Source organism: Anguilla anguilla, chromosome 4 (assembly GCF_013347855.1).
Source record: "Anguilla anguilla isolate fAngAng1 chromosome 4, fAngAng1.pri, whole genome shotgun sequence".
Lineage (NCBI taxonomy): Eukaryota > Metazoa > Chordata > Actinopteri > Anguilliformes > Anguillidae > Anguilla > Anguilla anguilla.
In genome coordinates this window covers 15390843-15408064 of record NC_049204.1, presented here as the reverse complement: position 1 = coordinate 15408064, position 17222 = coordinate 15390843, and the positions used below count along the sequence as shown (strand labels likewise).

The 17222-nt window shown below is 44.1% G+C and overlaps 1 protein-coding gene across 7 annotated transcripts in view; it reads right to left on the bottom strand.

Moving 5' to 3' along the window:
- mllt10 (MLLT10 histone lysine methyltransferase DOT1L cofactor) overlaps window positions 1-17222 on the bottom strand; it is a 74180-nt gene that overhangs the window by 5158 nt on the left and 51800 nt on the right. For all 7 annotated transcript variants that reach the window (XM_035415679.1, XM_035415680.1, XM_035415681.1 and 4 more), the window contains 4 exons: window positions 14065-14252; window positions 6146-6263; window positions 4372-4444; window positions 2356-2540 (listed from right to left, as the gene is read on the bottom strand). In XM_035415679.1, coding sequence (XP_035271570.1) covers window positions 2356-2540; window positions 4372-4444; window positions 6146-6263; window positions 14065-14252 — 564 coding nt within the window. The remainder of the gene's footprint in view (window positions 1-2355; window positions 2541-4371; window positions 4445-6145; window positions 6264-14064; window positions 14253-17222) is intronic.

The following is a 17222-nucleotide window of genomic DNA, read 5'->3' as shown; positions in this document are numbered from 1 at the left end:
CAGTGCCTCACATTCCTGCTGTGTGTCAACAGAGTGTCAAGATGACGTGCGGAAACAGAGGTGGAAAAGATGCTAGAGGAAGAAACATGCCTTCAAACAAAAGGAGTTTACTCTCAGTCCCCCCCCCCCCCCACAGGACTCCAACTGCATTAAATGGTCAAAAAGAGTCTGCAGTTATTAATCATAAAAAATATAAGTGTAGAGTACATAATATACTAATTCCAAACTGAAGACAAGCCAGGCTACCGTAATCCCTTTCTGAAGACACAAATACCCATAAAATCTGAGCTCAGAATGTCACCACCCTCCCCCCCCCCCCCCCCCCCCCCCCGGCAGTGACTGGTGAGTGGTATCTGAGGGTCCCCTGTAAGTGGGATGACCTCTGACCCCTGGCAGTGCCGGGATTCGCTGCCACCTGGTCGCTTCCTGGCCCTCTGTTGTCCGAGCGGCACGGAATGTTCAGAGAGCCGCCCTGGGCCAGCCTACAGCCACTCAAGCTAACGAGATTAACCCGGTAAGCACTTCCTCATCTCCGTGCGCGCTCGCCGCAGCTGCCATCCGCAAAATGGAAACGGGCGGCCGGCAGCGTCCCCAAATTTAAAGAGGCGGCCTCGTGTTGAGATCTGCCAGAGGTACTGCTCTAACACCAGCATGAAGCTCTCAAAACTATTTTAAAAATTAATTACAAAAACCCGTAGACATATATAACGGGAGCCATAAAAACATATTGCCATACGACTTAACATTTGATTACAATCATAAATATAATGACTTAATTAGCGAGGAAATAAAACGCCATTAAATCAGACTCGGAGTCAGTTATAATTAAACACCACAATAGTGCTTTCAGCCTGAATGACAGTTACTCTCATTTTCCTCACTTTACCTAAGGAAGTAATTACATATACATTAAAAGAGTAATAAAACAGCAATATGAGCGCAGACATTGCGGTTCTTAGACATATTCATTAAGATACCCATGCGTTCACTGACTGCTGAAATATGGGATTCAAGGGAAATGCAATTACTCAATATCATTACAAATTAATTTGACATTCCATTTATTTGCCATAATGTGACACCCATGTTAGCCTTAAACCCTGTCATTGAATTAGGAAATAATCATACACCACAGATTTACCTTATAAAGCAAATCTAAAAATATTAATTCCACTAAAATCGCGTCTTAGAAAGAATTTAAAAATCACTACCTCCAGGAAAACCACAGAATCATGACACACACACACTATGAAAAGCAAAACCAACAGACATTACCGACCCTGTGTATAAAAATGTCTATTCAGTGGTGGGATTGGCCCAGTATTGCAAAAACCTGTTGTTGTTTAGCACAAAAAACATGGATATAAATGCTCTCAGAATCACATGGGAGAGTCAAGACTATTAACTCAAATACAGTACAAATACAGATAAATACATGGAAACAGGAGTACACTTCCATTATTTTGATCAATGTACTGAATTCTTAATCTCATGAAATTGCAGTCTAGAATTACCTATACACAGAAAGTTGTTGTTCAAGACCAGATGTATTTGCTTCAACATTGTCACATTTTGCACAGGAACCATACATGCAATTTCTTCCACATAGCAGGAATAGTCATTTTGGAGACAATACAAATTCTGGTTTAAATAATGTAACATCTAACCACAACATTAATGGCAAATTCTGTTAATTCAAATACAAAGCTTGCACTTTAAACATAAGACACTGAAAACTTAATACTAAGGTATATACAACCTGATACTAGTTTAATTATTATGATTAACTACAAGAAGAAAGAGCTCACTAATCCTTCAAGTGTACATTGCAGGAAATAGTACTACTCAAAAATATATACTTTAGACTCCGCATCTTTTAACTCCATTTTTAGCTTTTGTATGCTGATGTATGCTCTTCAGGAAATTCAGGAAAGTCCAACAGTTTCACCATATAACAAAATGCAATGTCGGGTTTTGTGGTCACTTGTAACTTAGTTATTACTTAGTGCTCAGGTTTGAGATTTGCATTAACAGTGCAAAAGTGCAAAACAACGTTTTGTTTTGGAAAACCAAGTAACTTTTAGCATTTCTAATTTCAAAATAACATTTTGGAATTAAAAACTTTTAACATTAAAAACTGTAAAAATTAACTGATAAATTTCAGACAACCTTTTCTTTCCATTTTTCAAATGGTAACCAAATACAACAGAGCTATGTGGAGCCCTAGTCTTTTAACAGCATTCTCAGTGGGGGAAAAACAACTCAAACCTGGTTTGAAGTTATGGGATTTATTTTATAGGATTGAAAACGGTTGTGAGCATGTGCGGGAAGCCGGGTTGGGGGGGCGGAGCTTACCGTCTCCTTGCGTCCCCTGCTGGAGGAGGAACTGCTGGCCCTCGTTCCACTGCCTCTCGAGCAGCTGCTCGATGCTGGTGGCCACCGGGGGCAGCGAGCCGCCGTCGCCCACGCCCGAGCTGGGGAGGAGCGGGCCAGGCGGGCCGGGCGGGTCATACCGGATCTGCAGGCCGCTAACCGGGGAGCTTTGGGAGAAGGTGGGAGAGGGTGCACAGTTGTTCACGGATGTTGCCGGACTCCTGCTGATTATCATTCCTGAATTGATACCTGGTTACACGGACGTTCTGTGTTATGCTAATAAAAGAGGCTACATCACCGTAATAACCCTGTCAAACGTTATTTGATTTAGTATGTACAATGGTTTACATGTGCTGTTAACTGTCGTAAGTGCATTCTGCAGAGATTTATTGTGCAGTGTCTTCGTTGTATCCCCGTGCTAAAATCCATAGCTCAAGCTCCACTATGCAGACAGACTGGAGAAGTAAGCCAGAGGGATCAAAACACTTGGAAGTGGTCATTCGCAATTCTAAAAATACTCAGTTTCCTTGAGCGGCTGCATGCTTTCGCCCTAAACCGTACACGTTTTTGTACACTAACGTAAAGGGGCTCACGGTGGGCATCTAGGCCCGGTGGGACCCAGGGCAGTAAATCTCTTTGCGCCCTTGTTTGGACACAGCCACAATCTGTGTTATTATGAATGTGTCCAGCGTCAGACACTTCATCAATACCCAATGCGGCCGTGAATCCATTTCCGTGGTAATTACACTTGTTCGGAGAATGGCACCGGTCAGTCATCAATCTCCACAATCACAGGCCCTGTATTAATATTAACTATGCTTCATTTCTCCTAGCTATGCCCACTCCTCCCACTAAAACACAAGATACACCATCATGCATTCAATGCATTAATGTTCCAGGTACACATCTCAGTATTTGTCAGTGATTCATTCATTCAATTCTTAATAACCATATAAACCAATACCCAGTGAACACATATAATACTTATGGTTCTACGTTTCCCTGCACTTCCTCAACACCGGCTTACTTTCCAGTCTGAACTGTTTCAATTATGAGAAGCAAACTTGTCTCTTTTCAAAAGTGCCTCAAGCCAAAAGGTTAAATTTGGCGAGCACAGCATTTACAAAGCATATGAACACTACACACCTCTATTAATTGGCTTACATTTATGAATGAATTAATTCTATTAATTTAAAAATCATCTTATAAGAAAGTGCAAATCTATTATTGACTTAATTGCATTTGTAACAATAATAATATATATTTTTTTTAAAGTAGCACACTAATACCCTGTGTGTTTCTTAAATTGTGCAACCAGATGCATAAAAAATATTGGATTACTCATTTCCATTCACTGACCTACAAAATCAAGATAATATTATAAGACTGAAAATAAATAATCAAATGTGAATGTATGATACATTTCAAAAAGGACCTAATAAAAAAAGATCAATCTTGGACAGAAAAATTCAAAAATTCAATAAAAAAAATAAAAAAAATCCTTATTAATTGAAAGTAATTACAAATTTTCAGAATGAAAAGAAACAAAGAATTTGAAAATTTCCTAATGCATATACTGATATACAATTTTGTTAATTATAACAGTTTTTTAAACACAGTATATCAATACTTTAATGAAATATTTGGTAAAACAAACAAGCCAAATTAAGACATTAAAATACACCATATTCTTTAAAAACGCACATAAGTAGCACATAAAGATATAAAAAAAATACCCAGCATCTTTTGAATGATTAAAAATGAAATGGAAATACTCAACATCCTTCCTATCAAGCATGTACAAACTGCTTTGGAAGACTGAGCCAGGCAACTGATCAGCGAGGTTTATTTAAGAAAAAAAAAGAAAAAAAAGAGAAAAGAAGTCTGTTTGGTTGAGAGCTGAGACACGACCGCAGGGCCGGGTGCAGGGGGTCGAGGTGGGGTGGCGAGCAGACGGACGAGGCTATCTTTGGGCGCTGGAATGTAAATAGGACTCACCGAGGGGAGAGGCTCGCCTTTGGTGAAGCGCCCCTTCCAGGGAAGCCGTGCGCATTGTCTCCCAGCTCCTGATCTGAAACGCAAACAGAGCGCGGTCGATAAGGCGCCCCGCCGCAGACGCGGGGCCGGCGCTGCCCTCCCCGGCCGGCCGTCCCCGGCAACGCCGGTCCCCTCGCCCGCCGCCCCCGGAGAAATCCATCTTGGGTCTAAATGTGTCGTCTTTGGCGGCTCGACCCGCACACTGAGCCCCTGTGTGTCAGGCGGAGTCCCCCTCTCTCTCTCTCTTTCCTCTCAACCCCTGCCCCTCCCCCCTCCACTAACCCCCCCCCCCCCACCACCCCCACTCCCCCCGCCCCACACACAGACCCACATTTTGCCCTGCCTGCAGGCCCTACAGCAGACACTTCTTTTCAGTTTCTGCAGCGAAAGTAATGAATCACACATGCGGCCGGCCTAGCGCAACCCCCCTCCCCCCCCCCCCGCCCCCAGTGACAGACAGCCAATCCCATTCTCTCCCCCTCAACCCCCCCCCCCCCCCCCCCCCACCACCACCACCCCAACCCGACTTCTCATTTTAACACTTTCCAGCCGACCTAATACTTGATTGGGCTTGGCTCCAGCCTTGCCCTGTCTAAGCCGGTGTTCTGGCCCTGTGTGGCATGTGCGATGCATCTCGGCGCCCCCGTCTCATTACGCGCTGACCCCTGCGGGTCACCGGATAGCGGGGCCTCCGCCACAGGGCTGGATCCCGGCACCGCCAGGAAGCGCTTTTTACGGTTTCGCGCTGCCTCCCGGTCCCGCGGAAACCGCGTTAGCGACGCTCCGTGATCCGCGGACCAAAACGAACGCCGGGGACGGCAAAAGATATTAGCGCTGGACGGGTGCTGTGTCCTCCGTTAGAGGGGCTGTGGCTGTTTTAAGTAACCGTCAAAACGAATTGCGAGTATGTATTGCAGGAATATGTTACACGCCATGCTAGCATATGCTTTGCGTGCATGTTTAAAGCGGTTTTTAAATAAAGTTTTGCGTGAAGCGCTAATAAATTACGTGTAGTGAAAGAGGAAGTGGATTTGCAAGCAGTGCGAGAGGGACCCCGAGATGTGGTTTCTTTAAAAAGGGGTCCTCTTTCTCCCTTTGTTAATCAAATGACCCCCGTAACCTCTCTTTGAGGCAGAAGGCATGACTGATCCATTATTTCTCAAGTGCTATAGCCCTTCCCCCCAATCTCCTCTCCCCTCCTCCCCCACGGTCGCCTCCCCCCGCCCCCCTGCCATGCACATGGCTATAGGGTCTTGCAAAAACACTCTGGAAACAAAACGCTCCCTTTCACCGCAGGGAAGGGGGGGAGAAGGGGGGGGGGGGTCTAACCACACAACTATAGTTACAGCCCCATTTTTACGCAGCATACCAAAATCACAGACCAAGTGTGAGAACAGTGTGGACACCAACACGGTGCATTACACAAATGTGTATGTAGCTGCTGACGGAGTTCTTTACTTTCCTTTCACTCAGTTGTGTGCGCGTGTGTGTGCGTCTGAGTGTGTGTGAGATGCCTGCTTCAGGCGGCTGTTTATTCCAGAATATTCTTCAGAAATGGGATTGATGGACTGAGACCAAGAGGACAGGAGTGATATTCTGTGCCCTTTGTCTGTGACAGCAAATCACTCTCCTCACAAAAAAAAAAAAAACACAGACCTACCTGCTACTGAGCTTGCAGTCAGATGAATGGAAATGTATTGAAATGAACAGGTAGCTGAAGGGGCGGAGGCCTTACCTGTGGAAGCGCTCTCCGAATGGGCGATCATAGCGGCCATGGCGGAGTTGGGGTTCAGGCGGTTCCCGAACATGTGGGAGGGGGCCAGGTTGAAGGAGGACCCGGGCAATGCATTGGACTGCAAAACAATTTTTTAGCAGAAGCTGAATCCCCGTTCTGTGTTTGTCACCCAATCACAAAACATTCAAGCACACTGAGATCACTCAAAATTCCACCGCCACCGCCGCCGTTTCACGTAATCCGGCTCAGACGTGTAGACGCGGGCTGCACACTTGTGCAAGCGCACACGGGGAGCGACACTAGCGCGGCTAGCCGCCGGCCTCACAGGCGCTAAGCTGCGGCGTGTCAGAGGAATCAACGCGCGCAGCCGGAGGAATGCAGCTACTCAGCCGCGCTCTACAGTATGCTGACCATGTGCTTCCCATGCTAATTATTTAATCCAATTAAACCATTTCCTAAATGAGAAGTGCGGTTGGGGCGGGGGGAGGCAGTCGGTTAGCGTGGAGGCGCAGGGGGACGGCATATGCTAGGCGGAACGGCTAGCTCCTCAGCGCGGCGAGGTGGCCCGCTACGATAAACCGCACGCGGACGCGCAGCTCTACCCCGCTCCCCGCTCGCAGTCAGGTCTTTTTAAAAACATTTATTATTGGCACGGATCCTTCCTCAGTGCGTGTGAAAACGAGACGGGAAGACATCTTAAAACAGATCAACAGGTCATTTCAATAATATTTGCATAATTACTTGCAATAATTATAAGAGCATTTACAATAATGTATTTTATACACCTATGTTTTCGTGCTTTCTGTTTTACATCTTCTTTCAAAACGATTTTGTCTCCTTATACTTGAATGTTAACACAACCAAATCGGCCATTTTATTGCACAATAAAATAACCCCCTCCTTAAAAAATGCAGAGGGCCTGTACACCCCCCTGACCTACCCCCCCTCCCCTCCCCCCGCCCGCACCCCCACCCAAAAAGAGACCTGCATCTGAGGGGGCAGCATGGAAAGGACCTGGCTAGCGTCCAATCTGTCCTCACACTGCCCTCCCTCCCTCCCTCCCTCCTTCAGCCACTGGCTGTCGGAGCCTCATCCTTCATTCAAATCCCCCCTTTCTCCAATTCCTGCACCGACCCCCCCCCCCCCCTTACACCCCTTCCCCAGCCTCAGCCGCGAAACAGGGCAAAAACGCCTAATGGAGCCCGTGACAGAATTTAGGCGAAAACCTGCAGCCTTCCAAATGAGTTGCATAATCTGGCGCAGTGAAAATTCCTGTGCTTTGGCTGGGTGCGTTTGGACTTTTCAGAGGTTTTCACTTTCGAAGAATGACGTTTTTCCTTTGTCTGCCAGGGCTCTCTTGTTTATTGCTTTCTGGAAAGGGGCACATCTGGTAGCGATGTAAAAGTAAGCCAAGGTAGATTAGGTAGAAAAACCCTCCACTCCCACTCCTCGACCCCTTGCATCACTGCTCCTCTCGACGGTGGTCAAGCCTCGTCCCTCTTTCGGACCACACGGGCCTGTCCTGGGCTCGTTCCACCCTACACTGAGCTGCACCACAGAACCGACCAGGACCAGGACTCAGGCAAAAGCTGCCCCACTCGCTAAGCAGCACAAGCTCTTTTGCCCATTACAGCTAGAACCATGGTGGCATCCTTACTAAACCCTATTACAAGCCACTCATAGATATTGAAGTTGCCACAAGCCTTGATAGAACCACTCCCAGATTAAAACTAGGATCAACCAGCTATATAATCACAGAAACCAACGCACCCTCCCATCCTTCATTAAAAAAAAAAAAAATACTACTGATAGTTAGGTAGACCACGCAGCCACACATCTTCAGAAGAAAAGAACAGATCCTCCTGGAGGACTGTGGGTGGACAGAGAGCAGGAAAGGGTCAGAGGCAGGAGGGAGAACAAGGAACACACAAGAACCTCCAGTCTCCGTTCTTCCCCCTGCATTATTTACTGCAGCCCCACCAGTTAAGCGGCGGCCATGTTCTATTTGATGGTCGGAGTAGGCGGAGGACAAGTGCACTTATAGGTTATTAGTGGTTTTAAAGGCTAGAGATGAAGAGAATTATTAAATATGCATTGCAGCTTCTGTTGATGCCGATTACCACTGCATTACTTTCCCACTTCTTTTCCTTTGGTCGGACTGCGAGCAGTTTGTTTATTTCCAGGCGTCTTTCAGTCTAAACACTGATTCTGGTGACAGGTCATTTTTGTAGCACTGTGACCCAATGAACTTCGCAAACAGGCAGTTCAGCCCAAGTGGCATTTCAAAAAAACTACCTCTCAATGTTGTGCACACCCACCCACACGAGCTTAAAAACAAGTTTGGAGATTAGCCGAACCACACAAAGCAATACAATAGAATTAATTGCTACCATTCTGTCTACTGGCTGGTGTGGACAAAGCCACGTGATCCCTATGAATGCATATTTCAGCCTCTGAGTCAGCTAAAAACGATGAATACCTCAGGATGGGATTTCACGCTAACTGTAAAGCAAGTCTTTTTCAAAAGATCATCTCCAAAATAAACATCATGGGGCAACTGTATATTATTCATGAGGTAATGGTGCGGGATGCATACATAATGGGAAAATGACAGACAAATGTACTATGTAGTACGGTCAGCAAATCCCTATTTCCTGTTGCGGCATTAATCTACAATATAAATATGAACATCCATAACTGCCAGATTAAAGTATGACTACAAACCAATAACTCATCAAGACCATACACAACAAGCAAAGTTCAAATTCTGACAATAAAACAATAATTAATTTCCGCATTTTATTTTGAATGTCACTGCCACTAAGACAGAAAGGAATACACTACAGGAGACACAAGTAAATATATCTGTATGTACATTAAAGTATTCTTACAAAATTATGGACACCCCAATCAACAATTAGGATAAATTCTTTAACTTGTTCCAGTCTCCAAAAAACACCATCTCCCATTCTTAAAACAGAGGAAGCAGTCAGCACAGGGTACTGTAGGAAACCTGACCAGATTTCACTACTCTTTAAATCAAAGTCTGTTACTCAAGGAGGAACAAACTAGCTACAGAAAAGAACCAGTGAACATTGTGAAGACCATGCTATTGTTACCAGGGCTTCACCTGCTTTCTTTCTCGTCCCTCAAATTCTGTTCAAACCAGGTGCAGAAATGAACTGGTTTCCACCTCCAGCCATGCCTCTTTATTTTGCCGCTTTTTTCTTGAACAGAAGTGCAGTGTCCTGTTCTCCCCTGGCCCCCAGTGAAGTTCCTCACCCACACCACCATGCCTGTGCACACCCACACCCACACGCACATGCACACAGAGAAGCCCACCCTGGGCATCCAGGTTCTTAAAATGCAGAATGTGGGGGCGTGGGGGGCTGGAGATGAAACCAAGTGTGAACCGTGCTGACGTCCCAAGAGCAGCTCCCACTGTTGAAGCTGTCAGGTTCAATTGCATCACACGGCACTGCTCCGTGCTGGGGGGGGGAGGGGAGGGGGCACCCTAATTGTTCAGGGCCTAACATTTTGAGCACCATTGTCTACGTTAATGTGGAAAGTGCTTGTGGTGGACTGGGCGGCGAGAATGTAGATAAGGGATGGGGGTCAGGGCTGTGGTAGCTGAACTTTTTCTCCTGGGTCCTTTTCATTGGGTAACACTGAATAGCTTTAGACAGACTGAGATAAAGGTGGGATTGATATGGACGTATAAATGTCAGTCATATAAGAGGGTGTACTCGCACTCGGCATTTTCATTTTTATTTGAATTAAATGCTAATATATTATTTCAACCATAAGTATTAAATGGCAATATACATATTCATCAGTTACACATCAGAAAATTACTGTTCTTTATACCACGCAACAACAGCATTGTAACTTCTCCTAGCTAGGCTGGCAGCTGTTCTATCACCAACAAATCAATGACAATCTAGTAAAAACAGGAATTCAGGTATATAAGCCTATATAAATGTCCTTCTCATTTCTGGCTAGAGTTAGAATAAACAAACAGTACATTTTCTGCAATGTTTTTAAATAAGTCTACTATGCAATCATGTAATCACATGAACTAACTGGTGGCTTGTTAGTGTTACAAGATATATTAAAGGTCCAGGCAACCAGATTCAAATGTGGTTATATTCCCCAGAAGTGACAATTGATTGATTGAGAGTTGGCGTGTATCCCATGCTCATTAACATTCATATCTGTAAGACACGTCATATGTAACCATTCCTCATCGCTAGCCAGGTTACAGCTGGTTAGAGCAATAACCTTACACAACCAGACAAAAGGAAAAAAGGCAACATAAACTAGGCTTTAGCATAATATAGTTAAACCTGAAGATCATTCAATGAGTAAAAACATTGTAACACTGAGCTACCGTACACTAACATTTTTATTACGTAACTAATACCCAGTTAACCCTGCCCACTGAACACTAGGCATTTGTCCAAGGGGGAAAGAAGGCCAATTTCAGCACAGGCTTTTATCCTTTTTTTGTTTGTTGCAAGAATCATTTAAAAATATTTCTCTGCCATTTGTAAAAGCAAAAAGTATTTAGAAAGACATCAGCAAAGAATCCACAGATTTCAGTTTCCTGGACCTTGAAAGTTTATGTGATGCATAGATTAAATTTCCCTTTCACTTGGCCTATTCTAGAAAAAAGCCATGCATTGCTGATTGGTGAAAGCTGAGATGTTGCCCAGATGGGTTTATCCAATTAACTAAAGATCATCATCAATCATTGTAGAATTTAAGCAATGCTTTCAGGCAAAATCATATGCGTATTTCAGAGCAATGCAAGGTAATGCAAAGTAATGTCAGTATAAAATGGATATGAATGGCAGTGATGTAGCTGTGATTACTACGGAAACATCCATCCATACTGACACCTAGTCTACTTATTCATATTCTAAAGGTAGGACCATTGGATAAAGCGGTTTATACAAAGGCATGGCAAATCTTGACCTCAGTGCCTTCATAAGGAGCTCTGAGGTATATGTAGCTATAAGTTAGCATTCAAATTCCACTCATTCACACACAATAAAAAACAATAAAAAAACTGACCAAGGAAGAGGGTTAACAACAAATGAGAAAATCTTCAAATACTGCCCACATGCATGAGTGCATAACTGTGTGTACACATGCACGCAGTTGTATAAATATGATGACATTTATACGTCCATATCTTCTCGACATCTGCCACTGTCTAAAAGCGTTTGATATTTCTGAATAAAGAAATCACAGAGGGGTGTATGGCAACACACAGTGAGCCGGTAGGGACTGAAGTGCTCACACCAACCCCCCCACTTAACGCTAACAAACAGCTGTGTGCTTCCCGCTCCTTTTTTATTTATCTCTCTCGCTCGTGATCAGTTGTTTTCCGCAGTGTTAATCTCCCCATCGCAAATGGCGAAGGGCTGTGCTGTAATGTCACATGGGGATATTGTTGAACTGCCATCGCCTCCAATTCTGAAGGTTTGTCTGCATGCTGTGAGTGCTCCTAAGCACAGTCTAACCCTTTTCTGATGCGGATAGTTAGCTTAGAACAATCTTATTCAGGAAACTTCTAAGAAAGTGATGCTAACTTGGCTAACACAATGTTCTCACAATGTTACAAGAATGTTTTGTCAATGTTATAACACTTCCAGTACATGGCAGCAACATTGTGAGAATGTTTTATGTTAGCTGGGAAACCTGTAAAGATTGTCTTGGAAATTCTCCTGCCACACACCAGTGCTCTCCACACCCCCTTGTCCCCTCTTTGGTTCCCCCTACTTGGGGCCGCCTTGCATGGTAGCAGGGCTGTGCTGGGCTCAATAAAGAGGCTAGTTGCCAGGAGACCGCTGGTTGCTACAGCAGCATGAGATAAGAGTAGGCTCACAGGTCTGGGGTTGGGGGTGGGGGGGTGGGGGGGGGGAGCTAGTCCTTTGCATCTCCTCCTCACCAAGCTCTCAGATAACCATCTCTTTGCCCCAGCACCCAGCCCCCCACGTTGTGACTCTAAATACGTGATTATATTAATAACTTTACGCAAAAAATTGAATTGAATAGCTGAAAAGGCCTGACATATTGTGCCAGTATACAGCAGCCAAGAACTTGTCTGTAAAAAAAAAAAAACATTTAAGCCATCTGATCATTTTCTAGTCATTAATCAAAATATTCATACTAAAATGTTGAATGAACCTTTGTATTGATTTAAACTCAAGTTAAACAAGTTAAAGCGATGGTGGGGGGAACAAAAAGCATTTTTTCAACCTTCACCCTTTTTTCTTTTTTTTAAAGAATGAAATTGTACCCGCATTTGTGACTGAAGACATTAAGAACTACACAGACTGCAGGATAGAAGATTAAAAACAGGTTCTCTTTCAAGTTAAATGCAGTAGACAAAACAGAACTTGTGAACCAACAACACCAGTACATGTTGTTTGTACATCAAACGATCCCCCCAGCAGATAATAATGGTACACTCCCAGAGTCTGCGAGACAGAGGATCACTAAGACACAACAAATGTTACCAAATGGTAACACGACTGTGTTAACCATATAATCTCTCAAACTTCCGCAAGGGAAATAGCTGGTCTTCAAAAACCCTGGTCTAAACACCAACACTCTCAATTTGCCAAAAATGTGGAACCAACTAAAACTGTAATTAAGTTGAAACCATGAATTAGTTACTGACTTGATGTGAATATAAAGAGAAGGTCCTATTTGTTACAGAGGAGAATATGAATATGGCACCATATGTTGACAGATGCAGCAGCAGACACGCTAAACCACAGGTGGTGTTATGCTGTAAACAACACTAATTTGTGCGTAATATAGGCACAGTAATTTTACCTCATTAAAATTGATTGGAATTATTACAACAAAAATCTAGTGTTATCGTCATGCAATGCACCTAAGTGATAATTGCAGATCATGCTGCTCATAAATTTGAACTCTGTTCATTTCAGATGACATCAGAATACATTACAGTGCCTTTCCAATACAGCACGGAGCCAATTAAAATGCAGCTGAAGGGTATTTTTACAAGTATTCGTCATTTGAAAACATATATATCTATGTACAGGTGGTACTAATACTTCCTTATGCAGTCAATATTGGGCCAGCGTATACACCATATTCATTTTGCTGCCTTTGAAATGCCATCAAAATGATTATAAATCACACCACTGTCTGACCAGGGTGCACAACCAATGTTTTCCAGGAAGACTGGTCTGTGTTCAAGGTTATCACACAAAGCTGACCATCTGTGCTTAAAAGCCTACAGATATAGTGTGCAATCCAGAGCTTGCATGTAAACATTTCTTTACAATAACTGTGAACCGTTTTTTGGATGTTTTTTCACAATTCCAAGTCTACAACTCCATTACTTTCAGTCTCCAGTAGTGGTAGTTACATCAGCATTAAAATATTCAGTTAGGAACATTGTATTCACATATTTGCCATCTTACACCTTAAATGGTTAAATAAATTTACAGTCAACTCTCATTCATACTAGTTTCTGAGTTTTTCAGAATCCTAAGTGATTCTGGCTGCTTTGAGGAGGCGGGGCAAGTGTTACAGGAAGCTGCTGAGTTGGTGCTGCTGCCTCGTTTCCAGAGATGCCTGGATGCTCAGTGACAGGGTGGTTGTCACGGGGACACGACAGAGGCGCCTGGAACAGAGCAGGGGGGTGAAGTGTTCCACACCAATTATCAAAGAGCAGCGCTACGCTCTTCCTGCCAGTGCCACCCACGCAACCCCCCCCCCCCAAGGAGGCAGCTTACCACAGTGCAGTGCACAACAGTTTTTTTCAGAAATGATTTCTGCTTAAAACCGCAAGCTTGTCGCACCAAGCCTGTGTTTGCAGGGCCTGCTTCATGAGAGCTAGAGAGCACAGTCTGCAGATGAACAGTTAGACTTACGTAGGTGCAGGCAGTGCTATTGTGGGGGCCCGCAGGCATCGAGTGGGGCAGGGGGGGCAACAAGGGGGTGCTGGGCAGAGACGGGACGGCGGGCAGCTGCTGAGGCATCTCTGTGCTGGACAGAGGGACGCTCGGGCCACTCACTGAGCTCATCAATGGCACCAGCGGGTCACTGCTGGGGAATGCACCTGTATGGGCGACACAGAGAGAAACAGAGCATTACCTCAAACATGACATCACTCACTTTCCAGCAGCATACTGCACTGACAGTATTCAAAAGACTATGCTGACAAAAAGCCTGTATAAAAATCATTATGTAAGCCAAAGGTGAGGATATTTCCCCTCCACATGACTATATTAAGTCCACAGCCATAAATTGTGGCTGCAGAGTTTTCTTGAAATTTAATGTAGACATAAATTAATATATCCACACACAACTGCTGCCAGATTGTCATAATCTGAAGCCTGCCACACCTTCACAATGTACTTTACGTAGAAATGCCTATTATAAAGTCCAAACTTCAGCTTACGTTTTCAGGAAATACAGATATTGAACACCTTTAGTCTCCACTTATTTGTCTTTTAAGACATAGAACTAGTCTTGCTGCTCTTCTTTGTACTTGTTCAAAAGGTTAACACCTTTCACACATTATCCCAAAATCATATTTTTATAGTCAGTGTTGAATTTAACTCTTGGTATTGTTTGGTATGCCAACTGAGAGCGCATCTGTATTTTGCATGTGTAAATGATTTTCATATCAAATACACACATATTCAATTGTGCCCTTTTGTCATGTGAAACCTCCAACGTGGAGTTAGTATTTCGAAATAGTGCCCATTTATTCAACTCTTAAACTTTCATCACAACAGTAAGTCATTACCTTAATTTGTATTTTTTTTTTTTGATTCAGCACGCAGATTCGTTTTGAGGTGAGCAGGCTATCAGTAGCTTGTGTAGCTTTTAAGTTCATGTTGAAATAGCAAATTCACATTATCTCCATCTCAACTGTGCGTGAATGTAGCTCCTTTTTGAGGATGACACCCTAATTCAATTAAACTTACACAAGACACCTTTTACAGGCCTGACTTCGTTAAATAAATTGATTCTGAAGACCTGGTCAGAGCAAATTACTAATTGAAAAATCAGTCAATTATATCAGTGATATGTTTGTTAGGGGTAGGTAGGCAGTTTGGCCACGTTAAATACTGGTCACACTTTTCCCACAATTTTTATTTATGCACTTTTTGTCCACTGCCCTTTGGCTGCTCTTTCACTCCAATCGTGCTCATATACACACATCTAAACAATAACATTGTCACACACACACACACACACAAAAAATTCCGTAATGAAACATATAGTATAGGTACATAAATATAGTTTCCAAGTTGCTTGCTGGTCGGCACATTGTGCAGAAAGGCAGAATGAGTTTAGCATTGGCTAAAAACACGTGTGTATTCCACACGGCCTGTTCTCATTGGGCTTCGGATTTCAGTGATGAAACAAAGCCCGTTTGAGTCACACATTAATACAAGACCGGCCAGCCACTGACCCACAAAACGGGGGACAATTTGATGACTCACATGTTCTTACATATAATTAGTTTAAGCTTTTCATGCGTGGGGGAAAAAGGAGCCCATTCATATTCATGTGAGGCCCTCCCATCACATGCCAGCTCCTGTTTGTTGTCGGTGCTGCCGATCGATCTCCCCCAACCCCCTGTTCCCTCCCCCAAATGAACCCAGCGTTGCCCTCTCTGACCTCTGGAGGGGGCGAGTGAGGCCTCTCTTGCCCCACGGAACAATGAGCGGCTCACGGCAGAGCCTATTAACCGCGAGAACAAGGATGCATTGTTTGTGCGGAGGCGGGGGGAGGGCACGTGGCACGTACGCAGCGCTAAGCTCGCGAACGTAGCGGTCCTTTTCGTGCGCGCGGGGAAGCAAAGACCTCTGGACGATGTCTCGTAGCTGCACGTCTGTCCGAAAAGTTTTGACAGCTGTAATTAGGGGCTCCATTTCAAGTTTCTGAGTTGCAGGCGTCTTTCGTGCAGGCTGCACTAAAGACCGGTAATGTTAAGATGCAAGCTTATTGCATCTACAGCAGTATGCACTCACCTACTACACACAGGGAAATTTTACATATAATAGCACAACTGAATTGTCACTCAAATTTGAACTGAACACCTCAGATTTCTCTCCACCCTTTGGGAGGTCCATTCTACCTCCTCCCACTAGCACTTATGGGGTGTAGCACCCACAATCCCCCTCCCCCCCTCCCCAGTTGCCACCGTATCCTGGGCTACGTGGGGGGGGGGGGTTGGGGCAGTCTTTACGATCGATAGGGATTTAACATCCACCCCCGCCACAATCACGTTGGGTATGTGGAGCAAATTTCAAATTAGATCAACAAGCACGCTGGGTCAAACTGGTCTCTTCCCTCACAACAGAAAATCTATGCGGGTTCAGAGAGAGGTTAATAGCACGGCTCAGGGACTGATAAGGATCCTTCAGAACTGGAGTTCAATTCATCCGGCTAATTTCAGTGGGGTTTAAGATGACATTTCACGTCACACAGCAAGTATACTTTTAGACCTGCGCTTATGGACAGCGCTCACTTGTTTTTAAAGCCATCGTATCAAACCTAAGATCTACCCTCAACCGTAAATACTCTTTAGGTTTGCCCTTTGACGGCCTGTTACGTTTCACTTCTTCCATAATCTGCAGAAATAAAGGATGTGCACGTAAATTTACACGCACCAGAATCGTAGTTCTAGTCCCTGTAGCCATGATGTGGCTCTTGATTATCAAGTTAGAACTGTACGCTGTAAGGCGCTAGCCAGCTTTCCTAAACCCAAAAAAATGGAAACCAACAATCGGATTATATATAAAGTGCAGTTTTTTCCACAGCAGACAGCTTGAGGACCAAACTACGTAAAGAACATTCTAGACAACTGGTTCACCCTCCACTAACCCTGCATATCAGATAAATATTACTTTACAACTCCAAATCTTTTTCCACCCTTACAAGAACTGTACCCCATAAAAGTCTTAGGCCACCTCCAGCAAGATGAATGTTTGCCTTTAATAATAGGCCCCAGGGCCCTGCCTGATAAAACAGTCATTCGTCAAAAAAAAGTGACAAGCTGCATTCTGGGAGA